Source organism: Corvus hawaiiensis, chromosome 3, assembly GCF_020740725.1.
Source record: "Corvus hawaiiensis isolate bCorHaw1 chromosome 3, bCorHaw1.pri.cur, whole genome shotgun sequence".
NCBI lineage: Eukaryota > Metazoa > Chordata > Aves > Passeriformes > Corvidae > Corvus > Corvus hawaiiensis.
In genome coordinates this window covers 102606777-102634663 of record NC_063215.1, presented here as the reverse complement: position 1 = coordinate 102634663, position 27887 = coordinate 102606777, and the positions used below count along the sequence as shown (strand labels likewise).

At 42.8% G+C, this 27887-nt stretch overlaps 1 protein-coding gene across 1 annotated transcript; it reads right to left on the bottom strand.

Moving 5' to 3' along the window:
- Window positions 1–139: 139 nt before the first annotated feature.
- Window positions 140–27887, bottom strand: LHCGR (luteinizing hormone/choriogonadotropin receptor). The gene is made up of 11 exons (XM_048297237.1): window positions 27733–27887; window positions 19922–19993; window positions 17285–17359; window positions 15560–15634; window positions 14954–15028; window positions 14784–14861; window positions 12138–12206; window positions 11134–11208; window positions 9755–9940; window positions 7178–7258; window positions 140–4910 (listed from the first exon to the last, which is right to left on the bottom strand). Exons 1-11 carry the CDS (start codon window positions 27885–27887, stop codon window positions 3668–3670), a joined length of 2184 nt encoding a protein of 727 aa, XP_048153194.1. The 3' UTR covers window positions 140–3667.

The following is a 27887-nucleotide window of genomic DNA, read 5'->3' as shown; positions in this document are numbered from 1 at the left end:
ATGAGTAGTGCGATGTAACATTAAAATGTGATTTATTTTCACTGTCAATGCAAAGTCATTTAAGTTTGCTACTGTACATTTCTGCTTTGTTCTAGGACTACAGACCAGTAAGCTGTGAATGATACAAATTGTGCATAATAATAAAAGTGTCATCTCATTTACATTCCTAGCACAGAGTTGTTTTTGTGTTCCCTCAATATAAACTTTGCTTAGAGAAACGTGTACAAGCCATGTATGTGGCAGTAGCTCACCCTGCCATGAGAACTGCATTCCTTCCAGCCCTCAGCATCAAGTTTTTATTAGGTCTTCTAGAAACAGAGGTCCAAAAGAAGCTTTGGGTCCTTGTCCTTCAGAGCTGCAACTTTTCCCTGGCTGGTTCCTGTTCCTTGTAGGGCAATTTGGACAACTCCATGCTAAAGCTGCAGCCAGGCTGCCTCAGAACAGGATAATCCTGCTGGAAGGGCAGTGCTACACTAAGGTACCCCTCCCTCCTGGCTGCTGCTCCCCTGTCTGTTGGAATGAAACACTGTGAGGCATTTTGGTTATCTCTAATCCCTGAGAGGAGGCAGAGGCTGGGAGAAGGGAAAGAAAAGAAAGGGAAGAGTTGGAGAGAATGAATATATGGAAGAAATGAGGGGAAAAACCCCAGCCCTTGTTCATAATGGTACAAACCCTTGTGCTAATGGCGTAAGGCAGGAAGTAGGTTTTGAACAATTATTGAGTTTATTGCGTGCTTTTTTTGATGTATCTGCTACTCTCCAGTATCAAAGACACGACACTGAACTAGAGCACTTGAACCAAATGTGCCATTTCTTTTGTCTTTTATAGATGTTGCTGCTGGAATGTGAAGAATTGTGTATTCATAGACAGTTAAAATATTCCAGTGTATGATTTCTTTTCCCCCATTCAGATGACTTGTAGCTGCACTGATGTTACACTTCAGACCCATAAATGCACAAGAAATGCAGCTCTTACCACATGATAGATGCTTTTAGATTTCAGTAGTCTCTCACAGGCTCTGGGGTGCTCATGCTCTGTACATTATGAACTGTGGGACCATTTCCAATGTCAGGAAAGAGTGGAAGCAGAGGTAGTGTGGCACAGCAATCCATGGGACAGGACTAGATATGAGCCATTCACTAAACACCACACAGGCTCTGAGTGGTGCTTCTGAATTTGATCTGTTTTTCCTGGTCACTGTAAAATAAAGAAGCTAAAGAGCACTTCATTTTTAGCTAGTTTTAAAAATAACATTAGTAATGAATTACAGCTTTGAACAAGACATTTACAACTAAATACACCTGAAGTCAGGAATTTTTATACTGAAAAAAAGTTTCTTATTAAAATGTAAGCTCTAGGCTGTAACTTGAGCAGTAACCAGTGCTTTTGATCTGAATAGTTTGTGAATTAATGTTTTTGATCGCTGGTACTTACAGTTTAGCAAACATATTGCTGCAGATGTGACAGGGTGAGGTATGTAATACCAGTTATGGCCATCAAAGATATTTCCGTAAATGGCTGTCTAAAACCTTACACCAGAAAGAAAGTAAACTAAAAATAATGAGATAGAATAACAAGTGTAACTAGTATGAGAAGCTCTGGCATGAATCTGTATCTCTTTTCAAAGTGTTGCTTTTACTTATTTGCTTACTTTTGTGCATAGAAAAATTTTAAGTATATAAATTACACTTGCTGTTTTGTCAGGGGTGTTTTTTTTTTTTTTCCCTTAAAACTGGAATTTTGTAAATGGTGGATTTCACTCATCTTACAGCAGGTACAAAAAGAAAAATGCCCACAGAGATCTCTTGCTGCTCAGTGCTGTTCCCTCTGCAGCCCTGTAGGGTAGGTGCTATCAGCTGTTGCTAATTCGAACTCATTTCCCTTCCTTGGCATTTCCCACCCATGTTATGGGGTAGGGAGGGTGTGCTGGCAAGCTCTTATCCTGTTGGAACATAATGCAAGTATGTCAGTTATTGCCCACTTAAGATATTGTGCTGTCATGTCCTAAATCTTGTGCAGGACTCTTCCATGGGATGTCAGAAGAATGAGTCTCAAAAATCAATTTTGAGACAGGTGACAGAAAAGATTTAGGCCCAGTAGCTATTTTTTTTACACCAGTGCCTATGGTTTGTATTATAGTTAAATACCCTCATAGTCCTATTTCACCACTGGCTAAGCTCAGGAGCTGGTGTGTTTAAAGAGGTGCATCCTATGGGATTTATACTGATTGCTAAACCATAGAGTTTTAAGAGTCTCCTCTGCTCTCAATCCTGCTTCATTCCCCACCTGTGGGAACTGCTTGTGAGCACAGCTGTGCTTACATCCGGAGCTTTTGTACTGATTGAAAACATGGCATTAAGCTGAAGGTAAGAGTAGGTCAGAGATGTTATTTCTAATTATCACAATTATGAACTAATGATAGACCAGTCACTAGTACAGAGAATTGCTTTCCTTAATGTGAAGCAAATTTAGCTTGCAGTGCAGTGTTTTGGCAACAAGAGGAGTGCTTTGGAACTCAGTTGCTGTCACAGACTTGAAAGCAAAGGACTCAGCTGAAAAGGAGAATATAAAAGGTTTAAAGTGATTGCAATAGTACTGTTTTCTTATGGTAGAGTATCAAACTCTGCACTTACTTAAATTACCAATGCAGTTACAAATCTAGACCAGGCATTTAGCATGATCACTTAGCATTAGGCAATGAACAGTGAAAGAAAAGAGAGATTTTAATGGGGAAACATTGTCACAAATAGGTAAGTACTGTGCTACTCTGCTCCATCACCTGGGAATAGAGTTGGACTGTGAGTGCTGAAGAAGCTCTAGTGCATTCCTGAATGCCACTGGCACTGGTGATGTCAGAGAACTGACAGGTGAAAATCATTCCTCAGACTGTCCCAGGAAGGAAAACAAGGCAGCACTTCCTTGCCTGTGCAGGAAGCAGCTCTCCAGTTTACCTGATTTGTGTGTGCATATGTGATACCCTAAATAGAGTCCTGTGTGCAGCAGAGGGGGTTTTGCATCTCTTGTGTTTTCCAGATCACACGTGGCTGTGTATGGGTTAATAATTTAAGTAAACTACCCACCAGCTCAGACTGAGATCTAATGTAAACTGCAAAATTGCCAGTAACAAAGGTTCAATAGATCAACTTTCCTCCTTGGGGGACATCTTTACAGCCTATCACTTGAACACTCTTCTTTAACTGTGTGTAGGTGGCTGTGTAATTGGAAGTTTCTGTGGATGAAATGAAGGCATCTAGTTTAGTGCCTCTTTCTTTAAACCAACAATGCCAGCATAGCTGATAGGAATGAAAAAAGAAGCCATGAAAGGTAGCAAACCGGCTTTAAATACTCCAAGGAAGCAGATCTTGAGAAAAAGAAGCCAGGCTGCAATCACTGCAGTAGCTGTTAACTTCAAGAGCAACTTGACTATTCCTGGACTCTTCTGGTTCCCCATAAAGAAAAGTTTTGCCTAATAGCCACCTTCCACACCTATCCTTACAAAGGAAGAGAAGGGAAAACACCACCTCGAACGTCAGAAGAGTTATGCTGCATAAGAATTACTTACTGGCATTTTTATTTATGAACTGTTCAAGATATTATAAAACAATCCCTAGCCACTAAGATAATCTCCACTGGCCGTGCAAAGTGCTGCATCTCTTAGCGCTCTGAGTTAATTTTCCTTGTGAGATGTCTTGTCCCGTAGTGCAGGATATGGCTTCTCTAAGGCTGACAAGAGCAGGAATGCTTGGGAGGCCTTGCTGGGGGCTGTGGCTGCGCCACCATTCTTGCAGTTGGAGTTATAAGCAGAGAAATAGTTCATTCTGTAGAGCTCTGCTTGGCTCTTGCAGCAACCAAGCTTGCTCATCAGCAGAAAGAAATCCCTCCGAAATGCTTTGGTGAAAATTGCGTAGAGAAAGGGGTTTGCACAAGAGTTGACAGGGTAAAATAAAACCAGCAGGATCTTGGAGTTGGTGACTGTGATGAGAGGAACTTTGAAGGCAGCGGATATGGCAAAAAAGGAGATGGGGGCCATGCAGGTGAAATCCGTGAAGATCAGTATTGCCATTCTCTTGGCGACCTTGGTGTCTTTATTGGCAGCTACCAGCTCTGGGTTCTGCACGGCGATGTAAATCTTGATGTAGCAAGCACAAATGACAATGAAGGCGACAACATTCAGCACCAAGATCAGCAGAATGTAGGCTTGGGACAGGCCTGTTTCGATATCCATGGGCAAACAGATGCTGACCTTCATGTAGCTGCTGACCCCGAAGAGAGGCAGCACGGCTATCCCGATGGAGAAGAGCCAGCCCCCGAGCATGATGGGCACGGCGTGGCGCAGCCGCAGCTTGCGGTCCAGCTGCATGGCGTAGGTGATGGTGTGCCAGCGCTCCAGGGTGATCACCGTCAGCGTGTACACCGACAGCTCGCTGGCAAACACCGTGAAGAACCCGGCGGTGCTGCAGCCGCTGCCCGTCTGCCAGTCTATGGCGTGGTTGTAGTACTGCCCGCTGGTCTGGGCGTCCACGGAGGCGATGAGCAGGAGGTACAGTCCCATGCAAAAGTCGGCGAAGGAGAGGTTGCACATGAGAAAGCGAGGGACGGTGAGCTTGTAGTGGCTGGTCAGGAGAACGAGGAGCACGGTGAAATTGCCGGCGATGGCGAGGATGTTTATAAACCAGATCAGCACTCTGAGGAAGCTGTATCCCAGGATGTCTTCGCAGGGATTAAAGGCATCTGGTTCTGGAGTGCATGTGACGACTTTAGGCTGACAAAAGTCATACTCGAAGTCAAAGCTGTCCGTTTCGCTGTCATCAAAAATGGTCGAGTAGCTGTAGGGAGAACTTTCTTCATCTGTCACAAACGGGTGCGTGTTCTTCTCCGCTGACCACAGCGATGTGTTGTTGGAGTCATCTCTGTAACCATGAAAAAACCAACCCCCCCAACAGGAGTGAATTATTTGTTACATGCTACTCGCATTCTTCTGCAAAAGACAACAGATAACAGTTGTTTTAAAACAGTGACTTCCTCCATGTGTTTCTACAGGGTGTTTACAAATAACAAAGCCCTGTAAGGATGCTTTGTGTTTGGGAAGCAGCCTTGGAGAGCAGCAGGGGTCACAATCCCATCCACAGAAATACTCTCTTATACAACCTGATTATTTGGAAGTACTTTATTGTGACGGCTTTGTGAGGGAGCCATCGTTCTCATGCTGCTGGTTGGCTGCAGTCCAAGCTATAGTAAGACTTGAGCTGATGGATTGCAGCTTTGATGCACAGAGGTTTCGCAGGCAGTTGTAGAAGCCATACTGAAATAACCTAAGGGTTTTAACTCTGCACCTTTGCTCCCCTTAGGAAAGGCACTTAGCAAATGAATTCCTGAGACTATGTATGGCTTGGGAGGTGCTGAGGAATTTGATGCTCACAGTATTGTAAAGTAAGGAGTGCATGGTTAACTAAGTAAAGTTGATAGCTAGGAATTTATTAAATTTAGGCTGGACCCAATGCCTAATAAAAAATGTTGTAGGTTTTTAAGATAGACTTCTAAAATCTCTAGGTCATCAAGAGTGTGGTGATATGTCTACCAAAGAAGGAATGTTTTAAAAGCAAATACTGTCTTTCCTGGCACTTCCCTACCATAACAGGTGCCTATTTTCCAACTTCTGAATCATCCTGACTGTGAACGTTTGGTGGGCAAACACTCAGTCTGCAGTGTGAGATCTGGAAAGCATCTCTATTAAGGACAGCTCTTGAGAAAACTGGTTGCTTTAGGATAATTTAAACACATGCTTAAGCTTCCACATCTACTGAAGCATGCCCATGAAATGATATTTCTGGAGCAGGGTCTTAACTGGCAAATGAAACTGAGCTGCTTTTCAGTTATTCCTGTGGAGCAAATAACTTCCCAAACTTGTTATCCTAACTCTCCTCTCTGTATATGAAAAACTGCCCAATGTCTTACATTTACTTGCAAACTGGAAGAGTAGGAAATACATTTGAGTCTATTTACTAATGAAAATGGTTGTGATTTTCTGAGAGGCTGTGAAAATGTGCTGCTATGTGCTGCTATGTGCAAGCTGGATTTCTGGTGGTTTTTTTTTTTTTTTTTTTTTTTAACTAATGAAAACTCAGGACTTTCAGATGATTTCTGCTGTGGTTCTGCAGCCATTAAGCCCATGAACCTTACTTTCATTTGCTTATTATAATGACTGCTAAGAGAATTGCTGAGATTGGGATTTGCCAAAGCAAAAAGCTTCAGGAGCCAATAGGCTGGGCAGACTATTTAATGCACAGCAGGAGTGCAACAGATGCTAATCCAAAACAAGCAGACAGATAAAACCAAATGGCAAGTGTAGGAGGCCTCACCAACCAGCAAACAAGATAATGTCCAAGGAAGTAATCATCCCAATGAATCAATCACATTTCAGCTGTATTTTGCCACTGGAATTTTATGACAATAACCTTGTTTCTTCTAGACTTTACAATGCTTTGACGCCATGTCAGGGCTGCTAACAAGTCTCAAGGTCTGCCAATTAGCTGTAGAGGGATGAAGAATAGCAAATCCTTAAACTTCTCCCTTAAAAGCTGGATTAGAGCCTGTGCCATCCAGCACAGCCAACACAACAGTTTTGATATAGCCTTTCTCACTGTCACATTGAACACTGTCAAGCAAACAATATGATGATATGGAAAGACTTGTTTAGACGGAATAAACCACTGGCATGGGATCATCATACTTCTAGCTCAGGGACTCCGTTCTGCCATGGAAAACTAATGATATGCAGAGTTCTAATTACCCTTTCTATAGGTAAAAAAAAAAATTATTAACAATGGCAGCTCTTCTTTGAATCACACCAACAACTGCAATTATTTCAGGGAATGGAAAGTCTCCATGCAGGCCACTAACTTCCGTAAATATTTAATCATTGGTTTGAAGTCCTTTCAGAATTCAGAAGACAAACTGGAGTGAGTATAGCTCATGAAATCATGAGGGTTTTTTTTTCCCTTTCCTTTTGAACATCCAAATCTTCGTTTAATGATAGTAAAATTACCACTTGTGCAACTTGTAGGGGTGACTGAATTGGCAGGCAAAGACCTGCTTAGTGAAAAAACATGTGAACAGCAGAAAGGGGAGGAGGTCTGTATTTGCTACTTCCATCATCTCTATGCAGAGAGGTACTTACAGCATTTTGTTAGTTGGTTTCCTCATGGTGCTTTCACACTCCTTGGAGAAGTTGTCAAAAATGGAAAGCAACAAGTTCTGTCTGCAAGAAGGATGAGAAGGAAGTTAACTTTCAGGCTGGATTTTGGCCAAAGCCCTGGCTTCTCTGCAAGTGATCTTCACAGCCATATAAGGTAAGGTGGTTTCATGGCTGCACAAACGTTCCTGTAGACATCAGGAAGTGGGAAGAAGAAGGCTTCATATACTGTGAAAATAGGCAGGACCTCAAGGGGTGTGTAAGGATGGTCTTTCAACTTGGTTACTGTGTAGGATGTATTTTTTTTTTATAGTGAAATAACTTGAACTGGAATTAAAAGGTGTGTTTTGAAATATTGTATTGAAGTGGGCCAGATTCTCCAGCAGGACGAATGGAAGCAGGCTGGCTTTTGGAGAAGTTCCTGCTAACAGCTGCTGGGAAACTGGCCTGATACAGCATCACTGAGTGCATCAGGTTGGAAGGGACTGTGATGGGGCATCTGGTCCAACCTCCCTGTGTCATCCTAGAACACAATCCAGACAGTTCTGGAATATGTCCAGTGAGGGAGACTCCACACGCTCTCCGTGCAACCTGTTGCAGTGCTTGGTTACCTGCACAGAAGGAAGTTCCTCCTCATATTCAGATGGAACTTCCTATGCCTCAGTTCCTGCCTATTGCCTCTTGTTCCATTGATTGGAACCACTGAGCAGAGCCTGGCTCCATCCTCTGACCCCTCCCTGCAGACACCGACAGCCATTGATGAGGTTCCCTCTCTGTGTCTCTCCTCGAGGCTGAATGAACAGGCCCAGCTCCCTCAGCCTTTCCTCATCAAAGAGATGCTCCCAGCCCTTGATCATCTTCATAGCCCTCCACTGGACGTGCTCCAGGAGCTCCATGTCTCTCTTGCCCTCAGGATCCCAGAACTGGACACAGCACTCCAGACGTGCCTCACCAGGGCTGAGCAGAGGGGCAGGATCCCCTCCCTTGACCTTCAGGCAATGCTCTTCCTAATGCACCCCAGGACACCATTGGCCTTCTTGGCCACAAAGACACACTGCTGGCTCAGGGACAGCTTGTTGTCCACCAGGACCCCCAGGTCCTCTGCAGAGCTGCTTTCCAGCAGCTCAGCCTCAAGCCCATACTGGTGACCCTATTTAAAAACTGTCTGGGATCTGGAGGTAGACTTTGCATGCTTGAAGTAAAGCAGTTTGAACAGTACAAGTTGAAAGATGACATATTTGGCAACATCTCTAGTTTTGAGGCTTTGAAAGTAGCAGCCAGGTGCTCTACCAGTATGAACGGAAATGGCTTTCTCTCACCTCATTGCTGATGCCCGTGGTAGGGGAGCAGTTGTTTCCTGATTTGCGTGGGATTTTCCCCCCAGCAATTTACTAAGAAAACAGTCACTTAATATAAGAAAGTGACTTACTAAGGCACCCCTGTTTTTATAGACCATGCTCATGTTGCAAAGCCAAGCACCCAAAAATTAATATAGTATCAGAAATGTAGTTGTCTTTATCAGGATGAATACTTTTTATTTTCTCTCCCAGAAATGCTCCTGCGTTTAATACACTCAGAGATGTGATCTGTGACTGAATCAGTTCTGTAGCAATGGAAACCCTTTACAGGAGATTCTTTCTCTTCTTGCAGAATCAAGAACCCCTTAGTAAAATGGGGTAAGCAGAGAAAGAATAGCACCAGCCTTAATTTTACCCTGAAGAACTGGAATTTGCTCCTGCTTTTCCAAGACAGTCTTGAAGTGAAGGCATGGGAGTGACACCGACCAGGGCTCTCACAACTGCCTGCTCAGCACACCTTTTCTGTGGCCTTCATTTGAGTCAGGTAAGAAGTGAGGCACCTTCATGGCTCAAACTAAACTCCTTTGGGGTTGCTTTGGCTGCCTAAAGCCCACTAAGGGTTGGTTTCTTTGAAACATAAATGCTGAAAAATAAGCTCCAGTTTTCTGGGATTAAATACCCCAAGTTAGCGGATGCAAAGCTCTCCCTGTGCCACGGTTTCCACTTGTGGGGAGAACAATACTGTCTGTTATCTGAAATAGCTGGAACTAAACTGAGTAACCTCTTCCTGTAGGCTTGGGGCAGGCCCTAATTTTGGTGGGTAATTGAAAGATTGACCTTTCTACTATGTCATCATATCACCTGAATTGATTAAGCTACATAACTAAAGGCTACAGGGGTTTCTATTTTTTTTTTTTTAAATTTTAAATTAGGGCAGCACGCTATTGATAAAGATCTGTCTTCTGTGTGCCAGCAGGCTTTTAATTGAGATACCAAAAAAATATAAGCTTTAAGCAAACTTAGAATAATGTTTCTGATGGCAGATCCAGGGCACAGAATGGGATCCATTTCTGCTCTAAAATAAATGGACATGATTTTCCTGGCTTTAGCAGAGATTTGCTGTTTCCTGCAAGGCCTTGCAATACACCAGAGCTTCCCTGTAACTGGAATAAAAATAATCAAACCTTGTGAGCTGAATAAAGCAGAATTGCCATTTTGGCGCTTCTGAAGCACCGCAGTACAATAATGGGCTATTTAGACTTACTTTTCTGTCCTTAGGTTTCGAAAAGCACAGCAGTGGCTGGGATATGTTAGGACAGCTTCCAGAAGACTGCTGAATTTATCCAGTGGTGGCAGCCTCTTTAAAGAGTAAGATGACATTGCATTTAAGACCTGAATGGCCTCAAGCCCATAACTAGGCAGGGACTTCAGCGCTGTTGAAGAAATATCCCTGTGAAACAAAGAGAGCATTCACTTTTCTTTTCATCCCTATAGAAATACAACCAAAGCATGACGGTAGGTAACAGCAGCTGTTTTTTCACAAAGGTTTAGATCTACAAAGTCACTTCAGCACCTGATGCCCAGCTCAGAGACATGGTCTGTGAAAATACAGAGCGGTGGGGTAAGAGCATCCCTTTGGCTCAGCAGCTCCAGCAAGGCAAGGAGCTCCCTTTGTCCTGGGGAAACTCAAACCCACCACTCCAGGGGCTGTGTCCTGACCTTATTGTTTGAAATCCAGGCATGGAGTGAGGGATGCCTCTAAGATAGAGGCAGGGAGAGAAGAAGGTGGACAAAGGTGACTCTCCAGCCAGCTAACAGGTAGGACACCCTCCTGGCTCTCTGCTTGCCTCTGAAGTGCTGTTCTAGGTGCTTTAATTAAATGGCTATTAAATAAAACCCCCAAAGAATCTGTCATTCTTGCCAACACAAACATAAGCAGTTTGACTTAGAGTAACTTCAGAGGGGCTGTGTGAAGAAAGTCCATCAGTGTGACTAAAGAGTCAGGACATTTAACAAAGGAAAAAAAGGCCCACAATTCTGAAAGTGATATCAGTAATGCCATATACCACAAAGCACCAATAAAAGGCACAAAAAAGGCATGTGCAGCACAGACTGCTATTTACAGAACCACACTGTGTTTTATTGCATGGAGTTACAGCCAGGGCAGCCCTCCAGTAAGTCCTTGATTAATAAATCATGAGGATGATAATAACAAGTTTTATTCAGCATGAGCTTACAGCGTGCAATCAGCTGGTTCAATTTTATAAACAAATCGTAAACCAATATATATATTGCCAAAACATATCCATCCTACCAAAGGACAAGTTAGTTTGCAATGTCAGAGTATAAAACACAGGAACAGGATCAGGAGGATCTGACACAAATAAAGCAAAGGCCAAAATATCTAAGAGGTGGAGATCAATGCCAACACTAGAACTGGCTGATACGTGTTTGCCAGGGTGCAAACTTCTTTCACCCTGTAATTTCATGGCATCTTGTTGACATGTTTCTACTTTATGCACAGAGGGTAAGAGATCAAATCTCCTTCCAGACTCAAAGCCTGTGTTTGCTGTGGTGACACAGCTCTGGTGGCACTGTGCAGTTCCCACAGGACACTCAGGTAATGGAGGTGTAGATACTTACAAGACATCTGGCCCTGTGGCCCCTCTCAGGGCATCATTGTGTATCCGCCTGAGGTTCTTGTTGTCCTTCAGGATTCTGTGGAACCAAAAATGAAGTCTCTTTATGTCTGTATTTTAAAAATCACTTTTTTGGTTTCTTCTTCACACCTGTTTCAATTCTTTCTCTCACTGTTGGGGTCCCTCCCCTGCCGTGTAGCCCTGGGAGAGGGGCCCTGAGGGCACAGACACGGGGCTTCCCTGCCCCTGCTCAGCCTCGTTCCCACTGGTTGGTTTGTGTTCCCTGCGCGGGCAGAAGGACCCTTGGTCCCGTGACTGGAACAGTTCCTGGGCAGAGCTCCGGCCATGCGGCTGGAGAAATAAACATCTCTCTGAAACAGCTAGCAAGAATCTGTCTGTCCATATATATTTCCTTTCCACGGGACTCCTGGTTTGATATATGCGTGTTGCAGGATCCCCACTGCAACATCTCACCACAGCAGTGGTTGTTGCACTGCCTGGCTGGGGACAGCTTGTAATTCCCACGTGACCTTTACTTCCTCTGATGCCATCAGATCATTATCATCTACACTTAAAAGTGCTAAATTCCATATTTTTCTGACTTAAACCAGGAACAACAAGGCTGGCTCTTTCACTACAGTAGCAAACATACATTTTGCCTAACCAAGAGATTAGTCCCCCAGCATGTGAGAGGGATTTAAAACCTATTGATGTTTCCAGACATAAACTATAGATTCCCGAGTCTGGGCTACTGTTTCAAGTTTTACACTAGTTTATGAAATTTTGTTAAGAATTATGAGCTTTTCTCACAAAAGCTTTACTATTTTAATAGATATTGTTTCAGGAAAAACAGTAAGACCTGTAGGATTAACGACTGAGTCACAATGACACTGAAAGATGCAGTTTGGGAAATACAAGACACAGGCAGTTAAGCTGAAGGAAGAGCCTCTGACTATATTTACATTCTTATTTACTGTTTAATTTACTGAGGAGGGATAGCATACTCACAATTGATTCAGCTTTGTCCCGTTGAAGGCATGGCTGTGGATATCTTCAAATCCATTTTTATACAACTTGCTGGAGATTAAACAAACATGAGGGAAAAAGATTTGGAAAAGGCGAGATTACATTACGTACTACAAGTTTCAAACCTTGGTGCTGCTTATAAAGAATGAAGGTAACTATAGCTCTTAAATTAAGAAAGATGCAGTTTAAATTCTCTAAGCTCCTTCCTGTTTAGCTGCTGAAGAGAACTTTTGCTGAGGTACAGATCCTCCTCCTGCTGAGGGGCTCGCCTGTGCCTACCTGGGGCTGAGATCTAGGTAGGCACAGGCTGGACACTAGTCCAGCTAAGCTCCTGGCACACAGACAACAACCTGGAGGCAGAAGACCAGGATTTTGTGGTGTCAGCAGGTGCAGATGGAAGACTGCAAGGCCTAGAGATGTGTCAGGTGGAAAGCAACCGTAAAGCCTGGAGGGAGCTGCTGGATTGCAGATCCTCTATGGACAGACAAATCTTCTAAGAGACAGCCTTGCAGAGAGGCAAGGCTGAGTTGTGCATCATCCAGCAGTCAGTGAGTTAGCAGCTTCTCCAAGGCGCTGCTGCCAGGCTTGGTTTGTGCTGTGGGATCCCTGCTGTTTCCTGCGCTGCACACGTCACTTGATGCCACCTTGGGTCCTGATTCCCCACCCTGGGGACAGACACCTAAATGCTGGGCTCTGCTACACCTCGGGTCCAGCTCTTTTCCTTCTTTAGGAGATGTAAAGATGGGTCTATTAATACCCATTTGTGGTATTAAGTTCATGTATCCAATAGAAATTCAATATAGTCACCTGTATATATTATTTTTTCTTTAATATTAAGTACTAATAGAAAACTTGGCACAGTTTGTGAATTAAACAGCATTTCTGTTGCTTTTCCACTTGCTTTTGGGATAGCACAAACTGGCCCTATGGAACATGCTCCCAGGTGCTTAAGTGTGGGGAGCACCTGGCTCCATTTGATAGATGGTATCTACCTCAGCACAATGCTGAAATTAGTGATCGCTTTAAAAACTGTGACAACATGTAGGATTAATTTTCCAATCCACCAGAAACATTAACTGTTGGAAAGGCTAAATGAGATACTTTGCAGTGCAAAGTATGACTGCAGGGTGACTTTACACCTCCATAGATGACTTATGTTTCACCAGACCATGCTGTAACAAGAGGAATTACTTCAGCTAATTACAGCTAACCACATGGGGTGGTGTTAACACATAGCTCTACAATTAGGAAGCTGCTGATAAGATACTTCTTTTCTTCTTGTGGTGAGCTCCCTATCACAAAAGGATGGGAGAAAAATGACTGTTGGCTGTTGCCTGACTTAGACTCCCTCCCATTTAATACACTTTAAGGTTACAGTAAAGACTTTAAGCACCTTTCTCCATCTCTTTTATGTTCATTTTCTTGCACCATTAGCAGAATCATAATTTTGCTGAAGTTATTTTGAGAACTTGTTGGGAGGAAAGAGGCTCATAAGATGAAATGATGCACTAATCCAAGCAATTGCTCTTCTTTAGCATCATGTAGGAGCAGCATTCAGTCACATTTATGCCCAGTTCCTCTCTTGCTTCCAGAAGGTATTGGCCAATACATAAAATCTGTGTTAAAATTACTGCCATGCTGGCACATCAGCCTGATGAAGATTCCATCAGTTGCAGTCCTTGACCCTGTGCACAGCTTTTTTGCAGGTGCAAATATTCATGGAATTTAGGGCAGGGCTCCCATTGGATATGTACTGGAGCCTGGCCCCCAAAGGCTGGCTTCACTGGGCTCCCCTGGGGTTTGTGGCTACCACACCAAGTGGGTGGCCTGCTGCTGCCCTCTTGGCTCAGAGGGTCCTTCCTTGGGACACTCAGATTTCATCCGCATCCTGCCAAGAGGCTCAGCTTGTGATTTTTCCTCTTTCAGCTCTATTTTGTGGAAGCTTTTGTGAAGACAAGTGAGCTGTGAAATCCATGGTACTGGCAGAGGACATCTCACCTTGGCTTCCTGTTGCTTTCTGTGTTCCTCAGGTGGGGCATCTCACAGCATCAAACCCACCCACCTCACAGGGGGCTGAAGCAATGAATGCATTGTTGGCTAAAAGGAAAGTCTTGGGTGTGGAGACTTAGGGGGATCTTATGGGAACATAAACTGAAGCAAAATAAAGAAGCAGCATCCATAGTTTGTACCAATTTCCTCTCTCTCTCCATCCCATCCCTCCTCAGAGGGACCCTGTGCAGCTGAAGCTCAGCTCCCTCAAACTGGTCCCTGCAAGCACTGTTTCAAGAAAATGCATCCCTGAGGTAAGAACAGAGACTTTGGCCTGCAGCACAGCTTTTGTAGTTTGTATCCTGATGATGGTATTTTTAAAAATAACATTGCATGGAAGATGAAGATTTAGATCCCTTGTCCCATTTTCTTTCCTAAGTGAAGTTATCTTTTGGAAAAAACTCTGCTTTTCACCTTAAAGAATATTCCTATGTTTCTTAGGCATTTCAAATTTAACTCACAATACATATATATACTTTTTGGGGCTTAATGTCAAGATTTTCATGAAGTCAACCCACTTTCCTCAAGCAGAAGTGTTATCCTCCCAGAAGGAGCTGGAGCTAGGATTATATTACTCACAGTGTCAGTGATTCATTGTTCATCCCTTGGAAAGCATTTCGTGGTATAATTGTCATACGCAAATTATCACAGAGCTCCCTTTGGAAGGAAAAGAAAAAGGTGTTTTTGTCAGAGATTCAGAAACAAGATGGAAAACACTGGCAGCTGGGTTAGGTTGGGTCTCTACTTACAAAATAAAATGAGCTTCCAGTGAGAAGATCTGTGTCAGGTCTGGAAATTGTCTTATTCCAGTGTTACAAATGCTCCTAGAGAAAAGCATAATTCCTATTTATAGAAGAAAATATTACCAGAGTGGGTGCAACAAGAAGCTGACTTGGTAGGTCTAAGTTTAACAGTGCTTTAAAAGGTGACTGACAAATATAATTTGTAAGTAGGCTCCAAAGGTGTTTCTAAGGCCTTTAAAAATCAAGTTTTTTATCATTCTCAAGCAGTGTCCTGGAGGAGCAGCATATGTTCTCACTACATTAAGCACGAGGGAGAGATTTTAGTTATACCTTTTGTTTAGTGCCCTGTTCATCTGAAAGCTTTATTCTAGAAATAAGCACTGAACTTCTTTGCAGACTTCTGTTTTGTCCATCACTGCCCTGCCCTTGTCTATTGAAAAACCTCACTATTGGTTAACTACAGGTTAAAGCTATTGTAAATGATGTATGTACTTCTAGTAATCTGTAATGCATGAAAAACCCTTTTCCTTACACTCCTTAGTTTGACTTGTCTACTCCTTTGGAGAAAAGAATAAATAAAGCAAACAGAAAAGGAATAGAACTCTTTCTTACAAATATTTTAGCTTTGGAAGATTTCTGAACGCTCCGTCCTCAATGTGCAACAGATTTTTCGTGTTCAGGATTAATCTGTAATGAGGGAAAAATATTTCAGTATTATAATCATTATAGATTTGGGAGGGCCCTGTGCTTTGCTTGTGATTTACTTTCTCAGAAAACAGTCTTCAAATATGCTGCTGGGTGCATTTTGAGGGACTGTTGGTAATAAAAATGGCCTGCAATTTTTAGGCAGCCAACAAAAGATAACACTACATGAATTCTCATGGTTCTCTGAGCTGATCTGGTTTGGATCCACTTGGTCACTGGTGGGAGTTAGAATTTTGGGCTCAGATGTGGGGCTGAGCCTGGACCTGAGTGTGTGTGTGTGTGTGCCTGGTCCTTGCTCCACAAACAGATCCCTTCAAATCATCCATCGTTTCTATTCAGGAAAGGCAGTTCCTCAGGTAGTTTAACCTCTTCAGGGCACCATGGACTTCCTTAGAGCAGTGGTTGGTAGGAGTGGATCAGCAGAGACTGGGAGAGAATTATGTGAGAAGTCCTGGTTGCTAGTGGTCACTCAAAAACCAGGCAGATCTCTTAATCAAGGAGCACTTTCTGCAGCTAAACTATCTATAAACATCTGTGTTTGCCCCAATAACTGTAGCCCAGCTCCCTCCCTATGCATGGCTTACAAAAGACAAGGTTTTAGCATGTGAAAGGGCAAGAAAAGTTGAAATTCAAGAATGCCATTGAACTCACCTACCCTGATCATCCATTGAATGTGGACTTGAGTGCAGCTGGGGACATCAAGCCCCTGCAATATGAGTCCTGTACAGCATTCAAGATTCAAGGAGGTTTTTTTGCCAGCTCTCTATAGCTCTTTAATGGTTTTGCTTAGCTTTTGGGTTTTGGAAGACAGGCATTAGACAAGCTATCCAAAAACTGTAAGGGTCAAAACTTTTATTCCTTCCCAAAGCACACCATTGATCCCAGTGGAAGCTGGACTCATTCAGAGGTTGAGAAATCTTTATCCCTTGCTTTTGTGAGTAACTGGCTTCAGTGATGTTCACACATTAAAAAAAAAAAAAAAGAGATGAATTTGTCCTCACTCAGTTGCACAGTTTTAAGCCACTCACTGGTCATGCTGTGCAAAAAAGGCAGTAATGAGATATTGAATCAGATTTATACTTTCCAATTTCACTAAACATTTCAGAGCATTCTCCTAGTCATTGCTTTTAACTCTCTCTCTCAGATGCCTGTGCTATGCAGGTCAAGTTTAAAATCAGTGCGTGTTCTGTTTGAGTAGTATTGCAGTGCTCCACAGAAGAGCTATGCATACTAAGCAGCTGTATTTAAATAATGTACGGCTTTGAAAATGGCATCTTCAAAAAGAAAGATTTTTCTCATCTTTTGTCATCTTGAATTCTTTCCCCACTTAGAAAGCCTGACAATGCCAGCAGAAGCAGACACAGAGCTCCACTCCTGCCACTGAGCTCACTGAAAGCAGTGGGACTCCGTGCAGGGATGTCTTTGCATGAGCTAGATCTCCAAGGCCAGGCCTTACAGAGTGCTCCCTATTTATATGGTACTTTGCAGAGAAATGTTTCTCATCATAGATCTCAATCAAAGCCAACCAAAGTAACAGAGACAGATTTGGTCCAGGAATACTTCTCTGCAGACTGTTTACACCTTGATGATCTGAAACCACAACATGGATGCCTTTTTTTAACTGATGCTCACATTTCAGACAAGGTGGGAAGGCTGTCAAAGGCGCTCGCTTCTATTCTCTCCAGGGAGTCACTCTGAGAGATTTCACTACAATGAAAACAACAGACACAAAGCAACACATTACCAGAAGAAACACCAGCAATCGGCTTTCCACTTTGTATTTCCTTCTTTCATGCACCCTTGTTCAACCCCTCCTGCCAGTCCTGCCCATGCCTCACCTCAGACATCCTGGGAGCCTGTGCCAGTGGCGTTTGAGAGGACCAGCCTTTTGCTGTCCTGGCAAAAGGGAAAGCTGACCCTTAGGAATAAGTACCCCTGTAACAGCCAATCTCCACTTCCTCAGTAAATTGCAGGTAAGGTAGGGACTAAGGGCCAGAACTAATGTAAACAGAGTGAGCCCAAGCCTCATGAGCCTTTTGCTCCCTCCCATTGTTGGTTCTGCTTAGTGAATTTATTTGCTGCGTGAGGACATGGATAACGTTCACGGTGCTTCATATACTATTATCAAGTCAGAATTACGGTTGTCTAATCCACAGACGTAGAAATACACAGATATGGATTCAACACACTTTATGAAAAATTTTAGGATTTAAATGCCATTTTCATTACATACATGCAAACTGACAGGAAGTGGCTCTTTTCATCATGACACAGACCAACGTGACTGTTTTTGGTGGCACTCTGTGATTACAGATGCTCCTATTCCACATCTGTACTCAAGATTAACCAATACTGACATAGAAAAAAAATCCACTTATTAGATGCTTGTTAAATGCTTGGTTTCTTAGATTAAGAAATTTTTTAGATTAAGAATCTTAGATTAAGATCTAAGAGGCTGTGCAAAACTGAGTCCTGAAAGTAAATAGTATACATTGATGCATATATAAGGGAAAGATCTTCAAAATTTCTCAACAGAATTGACTAGAAGGACACACAAACTAAACCTAAGATTATACACTGTAAAGAAAATATACTATCCGAACAACTGGATTGCACCTACACAGTCACATCAGTATTGTCACAGTCCTGAGTGTTAGTTAATTCAATTACAATTATGAGAAGACAACTCCTATTGGTGTTGATAATAAAGCCCCTTAGACCAGAATGAATTCTGTATTTCATTTGTAGTGGCAAAGGGGGATGCACACTAGAAATCACACAGTTAACATGTACGTGTGTCTTATAGAAACATTAAGGATTTTTTTCATTATCATAATTCAGTGAGAATGTTATTTTTTGGTTTTGCACTAGTTACTCATAAATGAAAGACGGATGTACAATCTCTGATCCTCAGAGATTCACAGGCTGGGAGGGATCAGTGCCTGCTCACAGAACTTGTTTGGGGTCTGAAACATGGTTCTTCCATGGGATCCTCCCTGTCAGCCACAGTTTTTCCATTTACATATGTTGCAATGACTTATGGCATGAGAATAATTTATCATCTGATTTTCAGAGAGTGATGTGTTGCCAAATAACTGATTTAGAGATTTACTATTTTAAAATACGCATTTTTCAAAGTAGCATTAAATCTCAATAAAATTATGAAGTGTTCTACAAACTAACTTCAGAAAAATACATCAATTTCTACAGTGTTAATTTGGAGAGATTCATTAAAAGCACACAAAAAGATCAATTAAATTCTCATTATGGAAGGGAAAATGCCATGAACAAACCATTCTCTATGGAGAATATGACATATGTACAGTTTGAGAAAGTGTAGCCTCAAGTCATGCAGGTAGGAGAAATTTTGTAGATTTAGGTTGGTCTCCAGTGTGAAATGATTAAGTTCTCATTAAACATTCAGATTCAAGTGAATGCAAGAATACAGCACCACTTGGATTCTACTTTAATACTGTATTGCAGTTGGATATGTACAGCAGAGAAGTACAAAAAGTGCACCTTGAAAAGAAAGCAGCATCTTCTGTGCTGCTGCTTAGATTCTGGGGGAGGTCATTCCCCTGCTCTTCACTGCACTGCTGTGTCATCAGCTTTGTCCTTTAGAGGCCACTCAATGCAGACAAAATAAAAAATAATAAATAATGGAGACTCAAGCATGCCATCTTTCAGCTGGAGTAACAGCAGAAATGAGGCCAAGAGGGGTAAGGCGAGCCTTAGGGTCTGAATCATTGGTAGAAAACAGGTACAAAGCCAAGGGTTGGGAAGTAGTGCAGACTCGGTGTGCAAAATTACAGCACTTGCAAACTGAAAGATCAAAGAGAGGGCTCAGTCCTACTGATCCCCTGCCAAGCTTCTCTCTCACTGCAAAATGCTGAAGGAATGTCTCATTTGGGTCTTCTCTAAATGTATAATCACAGAGAGCCATGGCTGTCATTGCAGAGGTGATGTTTGATGATAGAAATCTATCTCCTCTTCTAATGAAATGCTCCTCTCATCAGTTACTAAGCTGTATCCAGTTCTCTCTGAATGATTAATATTTCATTATTTGATCTTTAAACGGGTGTTAAAAATCACACATTTTCAAGGCATTTTTGTATACTGTTTACATGAAAAGGAATGCTATGTTTATCCTTCCCCTGTGGTTTTTTTTTCATCAATAGTGTGTATTAGCCACACATTTTTACATTATTATAAAATGATGATTTTTGTAAGAAATTAAGGAAAAGCCTATGGAAAATATTGACAACTTACATGATGGAGGAATCTCGAAGTCCTTCAAACGCATGTGATGGGATTACTTTTACAGGGAGATGAGTGAATGATCTGAAAAAAAAAAGAGAGGGAGGGGAGGAAAGGTTGTAAGGCATGGGGTTTCCTTGTTTATAATTGTAGCATTATGGTAGGGAGAAAACCAATCAAGCATAATGCCACCTTATTTTTCCTGCAGTTCTCTGTACCTCTACAGCCTGATCCATTTGTCATTGATCTCAGTTAAATGGATATCAAAGGATATTGAGTCAGTTCCTCAACAGCATAAATTTGAGAGTAATCACCATCAAATCAATAATAATCATAACCTATTAAGTAAATTTATAGCCTGATGAAAGTAGGCTGCTACAGTCACAGCCAAAGGGAGCTACAGGCTATTTAAAGTTAGATCCCCAGAAGAAGTGGCTTTCATATAAAGTTTTCTCTATAAAACAGTATCTTTGTGTTGGCTGCACCATGTCCTCCTCTCAGCAGTATCCCTGTAATGTTGCAGCATGGCATCATGAATGTGGCTATGCACAAAGTGTAGAAAAATTTCAAATCAGGCAGATATAATGGATTTGTTTTTTAAATAAATTGCATCAGTCTGGTTAGTTGATTCAAAGCAACTGTGGGTTTTAATTTTTTAGTTTCTCTGACTAAGAAATTAACAATGATGTGGCAGACAGTGTCACATTTTACCATTCTCCACATCTGAGCCACAGTACTTTTACCAGCCAATTTGTCCACCCGTGAGCACACTCTCCCTGATAATGGCCATAGGAAAATATTTAACATATTTCAAAATGTTATCTCTGTAAAAACAGATGATTGCTCCATTTTGCTTTAGAATGACTAATATCTAGTTAGAGACATTTGTTTCCCATCCTTAAACTCATCCCCTCAAGGCTTTTTGACTGAAATGTTTCTGTGTTATTCACATAATCTGTTTTTTTTTTATTGTTGTTATCATAATCCTTTATATGAAGAAACATGTTTATGATTGTCAATACTTATATTAAATGTTCATCAAGTTTTACATATATATATATGTATATATTTTTATATATTTAAAAATATGTCATACCTACACATTATAAAGGCAGGCTGTCACAAATACTGTGGCTAAGGGTTACAAATCTGGATGTACCAAGGAGCCTGGAAGTCACTTCCTAGCTATGTTCCGAAAAGTCTGTGTGATTTGGGGAAAATCATTTAGTTCCCTTGGACCTTGCCTACCTGTCAGTAAACTGGGAATAACAATGCTTCCCTACCTAACAAGGGTGATAAGAGGATATATATGTTATTCATGCCGTTGTGATTGGATCATACCTGTCTCTAGACTGATGCTAGCATGTTTTGCTGTGTGGGACGTTTGGTTAAATCAGAGATGAAACTATGTCGTGCAGCTTGAAGAAAGTATTTTTCCCTGAAGGGTAGAGACAGGTAGAAGTAATTTGCAGTGGGTTTTAACACTCTGAGCCAAAAGGAAAAGAACTTCAGGAAGAGGCAAAAAGTAGAAGCTGAGAAATTCCTGCTCTATAACCCTATAACTTTGCCATCAGCTCAGGCTGCTTGGAAAACAAAACATACCTTTTATGAAACTGCTTGCAAAAAACATTATAATTTACAAAGGAAATGGAAATGTGACTGAAGGTGCAAAAACTAAAACCAAATCTTGGCTTTCAGTTACATCAGCCCATGAGCCTACTACCTCCCCGTGACATGCTGGTGGGTGAGCAGCGTGCTGGTTGTAATGGCACATGGCTTGGAGTGACAGGTGATGATCTTTAAGGTCCTTTTCAACCCAAACCCTTCTATGATTCTATGAATATTTACTGAACAGCTGCAGTTCTCTCAGCCTGTCTCTTTAGGAGACGTGCTCCAGCTCACTGAGCATTTTTGTGGCCTCCTCAGGACTCACTCCCGCAGGTCCACATCCTTCTTATGCTGGAAGCCCTTGGGCTGGATGCAGCTCTCCAGGTGAGGTCTCACAAGGGCAGAGTAGAAGGGGAGAATCCCCTCCCTTGCCCAGCTGGCCACGCTGCTTTGGATGCCGCCCAGGATACCACGGGCTTCCTGTGCTGCCAGCACACATTGATGGCTCATGTCCAACCTCTCATCCACCAGCACCCCCAAGTCCTTCTCAGGGCTGCTCTCAATCCATTCTCTGCCCAGCCTGTATTTGTGCTTGGGATTGCCCTGGCCCACATGCAGGACCTTGCACTTGGCCTTGCTGAACTCCATGAGGTTTGCACAGTCTCAAGGCCTCGCGCCTCTCCCACCTCTCAAGGTCCCTCGCCTCCAGCGTGCCGATCCCACCACACACCCCACACACACTTCCACCCCAAACCTGCTGAGGGTGAGCTCCGTCCCACCAACTACGCTGCCGACAAAGATGTAAATCAGAGCTGCTCCCAGTATGACCCCTGAGGAATGTCACTTGCCACTGCTCTCCACTCAGACATTCAGCCATTGACTAACTGAGTGCAACCACGCAGCCAACTTCTTATCCACCAAGTGGCCCACCCATCAAACCCATCTCTCTCCAATTTAAACACAAGGATGTGGGCCAGTGTCAAATGCTTTGCACAAGTCCAGGTAGATGATGTCAGATGATGTCAGCCAGATCCACCACTGCTGTAACCCCATCCTAATGGGCCACCCAATTTTTCAGGCATAAGATTTGCCCTGAATAAAGCCACACTGGCTAACACCAATCACCTCCTTAGTTTCCATGTGCCTTAGCATGGTTTTCAGGAGGATCTGCTCCAGGATCTTGCCAGGCATGAAGGTGAGACTCAGTGGCGTGTATTTCTTTGGGTCTTCCTGATTTCCCTCAGTAAAAATGGGGGTTATGTTTCCCCTTTTCTTAATTCCATCAGGGCGTTAGCTTTCCTAACCTGATTCCATCTGCTTAATTTCTCTGAATTCTTTCCAGGCTACCAGTTTCTGCTTCCACCCTCTATTCCTTCTTTTTGTGTTTGAGTTTGTTCAGGAGTTCCTTGTTCATCCATGCAGGCCTCCTGGTGCTTTGCCTGACTTCCTCTTTGTTGGGATGTATCACTCCTGAGCTTGGAGCTGATCTTTGAATATCAACCATCTTTCTTGGGCCCCTTTTCCCTCCAGGGCTTTATCCCATGGGACTCTGCCAAGCAGGTCCCTGAAGCGGCCAAAGTCTGCTCTGCTGAAGTCCAGGGTAATGAGCTTGCTGTGCACCCTCCTTGCTGCCCTAAGGATCTCAAACTCCATCACTTATGGTCCTGGCAGCCAAGGCTGCCCTTGAGCTTCACATTCCCTGCCAGCCCCTCCCTGTTGGTGAGAACAAGGCCCACGCTGCACCTCTCCTCCTTGGCTCCTCTATCACTTGGAGACAGAAGTTATCATCAAAGGATTCCAGGAAACTCTTGGATTGCTTATGTCCTGCTATGGTTGAAGTCCCCCCTGAGGACCAGAAATTGTAAGTATGAGGCTGTTCCTCTCTGTCTGTAGATGTTTCATCTGCTCGGTCTTCCTGGTGTGGTGGCCTGTTCAGATTTCTTTCTGACAGCACTCAGACTGTGATACTCAGATATTGCCATTCAGCCGAGGAAGCTTTTGACAAAAAATGTTTTTACAAAGCTTTTGTACATCTAACTTGCCCACACTAGTGGCCTGACTTCTGTAGCTCATGAAAAGAGGGATGCACCCATCTTTAATGTAAGTTACCTGCACTGTTTTGAAAGACTATTGTTAAAGGATAAACTTTTGCCCTTTTAAGAAAGCCTGTAAAGTTTCTTTCACATCTCATGCACCATAACTTGTATGCTTGTACTCGTTGCTGTCATTCAGTGCTGACAGTGCTGTGGCTCCACAGAATTGCAGGACTTCTCATCCTTGGAAAAAGACAGAAAGAAATGGAGAGCCAGCCAGACTTCCTGGCACTCAGCAGCCCTTGGCATTTCTATACATTATCAAGATTGGTTTTCAAGGTACATAATTCTAGGCAGTAAGGTTTGAAATGGCGAAGCTAAATGTATTTAAGGCTATCCAAGAGCATTGGGAAAGACAGGAACTGCCACCAACAGACTTGAGCTCCAAGAAATCTTTTGAGAGCTCTGGATGCCCCAAAAGCTCAGAACTACTTGCAGTCCTGCTGAGGAGGAGTCAAAGCCCAAGCCCACTCACACCACTGGAGGAAATCCCTGTATTACAGAAGTGGCCTTTTGCAAAAAGTGTTTAGTTGAACTCATTAATAATAATAACAACAATAATAATAATAGTAATAACAATAAAAAGAACAGACCCAATAGCAATAGGTATGAATGAATTATTGTAGCTGGGTTGGCTGTTATATTTTATATTTTATTGTGTCTATTTTATAGGATTACTTCTATTTTTAATGCCCAAAAGATGAAAGCATAAGGTAGACTTGTTGGCAAGCATTTTATTCTGTGGCATCCTTAAACTTGGGAGGATTTGGAATATTGATGGAAACTATGGTTGAAAACCCACTATTTTTCTAGGATTTTGATCAGCTTCTGGGGGGCAGTGTAATAGGGTGGGCATTGATTTTTAAAGCTCTGTATGTTGGGCATTATCTACCTGAAATGTGAACTGTGATATAACACAAGCACCCAAAGAGCACCTTCCACTAGGTGATGATGGGTGATATAATCTCCTGTGGAAGACACTTTGGCCCTGAAATTGAATTCTTTTGACAATCCCAAAGAGCCAAATATAATATATATAATAAGGAAGACATGGTACAACTATCTATGTCTTCAGGCTTTTGCCACAAAGTTTTGTATTTGATGTCTCATAATTTGGTGCCTAATCACATGTCATTCACCCAACTGCAGAAGCTCTGCACACAGGGGCACACACTCAGGTATGGCAAAGTGAACCCCACCATGAAATGAAGTTTTTTGAAGGGGCAAAAAGGTCTTAAGTTATCCAATGCCCATTGCTGTACAGCTGGTGTTGGGTACCTATCCAACCAGACTTTGCTTAAAACCCCAAAAGTACATATGAGACTTCAAAAGAAGGAAAATCATATTTTGTTTCAAAATATAATGGTGTATTAAAGGTTATTTTTCTGCTGAGACTAAGAGGACATATAGCTGCTGTAGCCAAAGGGCATTCAAAGATGTCTGAATAATGGAGGTTCTGTAGTGTTTATGTAATGTCCAAACTAAAAACAGGAGCTTGAGAAAAATATGGTCAATTCAGGACTGTATAAACCCCATAATTCTGCAACCTGTCAGAAGTCTAATAATTTTGAAAAGTTTTTTCATCAATAATGTGACATAGCAAGGATAACTCAGGTAAAGAAAAATGGCTGAAATTTCCCTATGGGATATATACTAGGAATATAATAAAGTATCAAAAATACATTTGGAAGCACAGGTCATTACAGCATCAGATTTTACTCAGATAGAGTTGGAGTTACATATTGGAGCTTATTTTCTTGACTGGCTGTACAGTTAAGAAGGACTTTCCTGAGGTCTGGTTTCTGTGTTACAGTGGCACCGAGGAAGGATGTGGCCACCCCGGGAACTGAGCCGTAACAACCTAAACCACTTGCACTTGCAAGCACCATGCTGTGATTCCAGGTACAGATGTGGCTGTGAGGGGATAAAATTAACATTCTCTGGCTTTGTTTCTCATACACAGAGCTGTGCAAGGGGAGAACAGAGCTGGGAAGATTGGTAAAGTATGGAAAGAGTAGCAGTCAGCACTAACAAAGCTCCAGGAACTATATGAATAAGAGAGAAGAGAAGACAACAGCTAAATGGATGAGAAGAAACTGGTATGAAAACCAAAGGAAAAGATGAAAGAAAAGTAAAAGAGGTTGAATAACAACTAAACAAAAGAGTGAGAATACGTGTACATCTGTAGGGTTAGCGACTACATTCATATGTACAGCTTTGTAATTGTGTGATGAATGCAGAATTTCTATTAAAAAAATACAAAGAAGTGGAAATTTTAATAGTATAGGTTCAGGTTCAACGTAAAGCAGGCTGGAAGCAGAAGGAGCTGGATATGTCTGTGAGTGCAGACTGAAAGACAGGGATTTTTTTTGACCTCTAAGTGCAAATATTTTCTTTGTAGGAATATTGAGCTGAATCTTGGTTGAACTCTTTTCTGACTGTAAAGTTGGTTTCTACAGCCAGCCTAATAGCGGGAGTTTGTGTACAATGGTCAGGATTAAATGTTATATTAAAGGTAGAAAGGGAAATTTTTTCTCTTCTTTTTGTCCATTACCTAGCCCTGTTGCTCTCAGTGAGGAAGAACTGGCAGCAGCCATAAACCCATTATCTGTCCTAACATGATCACTGAGGTTGAGATGAGGTTTCCTCTCGGGTGACAGATGGAAAGAGAGATAAAAGATGAAACCAAAACAGAGAAAGAATAAAATCCCATAAGTTTAGGGCTCTTGATAACCTCTCCTGGCTGTGATGTGCATCATCCTAATAAACATACTTAATCCACTGCCAGCTCTGCAGGGGCTGTGAATACTGTGGAAGAAATGTGCTTGTTGCAAAAACTGTGGAGAGTCTCTCCTGCTTCCATGGGCTCTGCTTTCTCTGACACTAAGGCAACACAGGGAAATAAGAAGGGAACAAATCCAGGATAGAGAATTTTCTAGAATCTCTGACTTCGGAGGAATGGTTCACATGGCTCTAGATTAGTACGAATTAGGTTTCCTTGCTCCTATCCATTCCTGAGCTAGGGAGAAAGGGAAGAGGAGATCAGGGTTAGTATCATCCCTAGGGAATTTCAAGAACAAGTTAAATTTACAAACAAATCAGATGAGAATGGAAAACACAGGCTTTGTTACCAAGAGGGTCATAATAAGAAAACCCCAGCTCAATTCATGCAGACATAACCAAGGGATCTTGGAAATGGCAACAATTCTATCTGCTGCTCTTCTAATCCCGTATTTTGATGCCATGATTGTTTAGATCAGGGCTGCAACTGAGCCCATAAACAACAACACACTTGTATACCTACGTATGTCAATTATTTGGTCTGGTCTCCTAGATCACGAGCTTGGACTATGGTGTGTGAGTGGGGAAAGGGAAAGTGCATGATGCCTTGTTATTTTTATTTAATCCTAGCTCCCAGCAAAGCATTAGGCAGAAAGTTATGATGGACCACCCTGCAGAGATCTAAACAGCTGTCAAAACTCACAGGAATTATTTTACTAAGAAAGGGGGAAAGAAAGTAGTCAAGAACTTGTCAATGAGCTGAACCTCAAGAAGATGCAATGAGCACAGTGAGAAGGATTTTGATGCTTCAGGATACAGGGAAAATTAATTGCACAAACTTTGGGAGAAGAGGTTACAAGAAGTCCAACAGATTTGTGAAAGAAAAAAACCAAACCTTAGAACTGACAGAAGGTTTAAGGTCACATCTCTGTATGTTAATCCGTTTTCTTTAAAGCCAACCATGCCACTACAAGGCGTTGGTTTTGGAACAGGAAAGGCACTTCATGTCGAATGCAATGACGGGAGACCACGGAAAGCCCTGACACCTGCACCCCGTTCCTCTGTCACTGAGGCTGCTGCAGAGTGACACAGTTTGCCCCTTGCGAAAAGACCCCGAAAGGATGCGCGTCTCTTTCCCAACGGGAAAACTCATCGTCCGGGTTTGCTTGAACTCGGAAAGTTTGAAAACTCCAGCCGCACGTTCCGCACCTCCGCGCGGCGAGCGATGCTCCAAGCCCGCATGGCGGGTGGAAGGGGACCGCAGTCCCCCCAGGCCCCGGTGCGGCCATCCCCGTCCCCGTCCCGGTCCCGGTCCCTGTCCGAGCGCCCCGCGGTACTTACGCGCGGGCGGGCGCGGGCAGCGCGCCGTGCGGCGGGCAGCGCAGCGCTCCGTGTGTGCAGGTGCAGCGCAGCGGGCAGCGCCCGCCCGCGCCCGCGGACAGCGGCGGCAGCAGCAGCGGCAGCGGCAGCAGCAGCGGCAGCAGCGCGGGCACCAT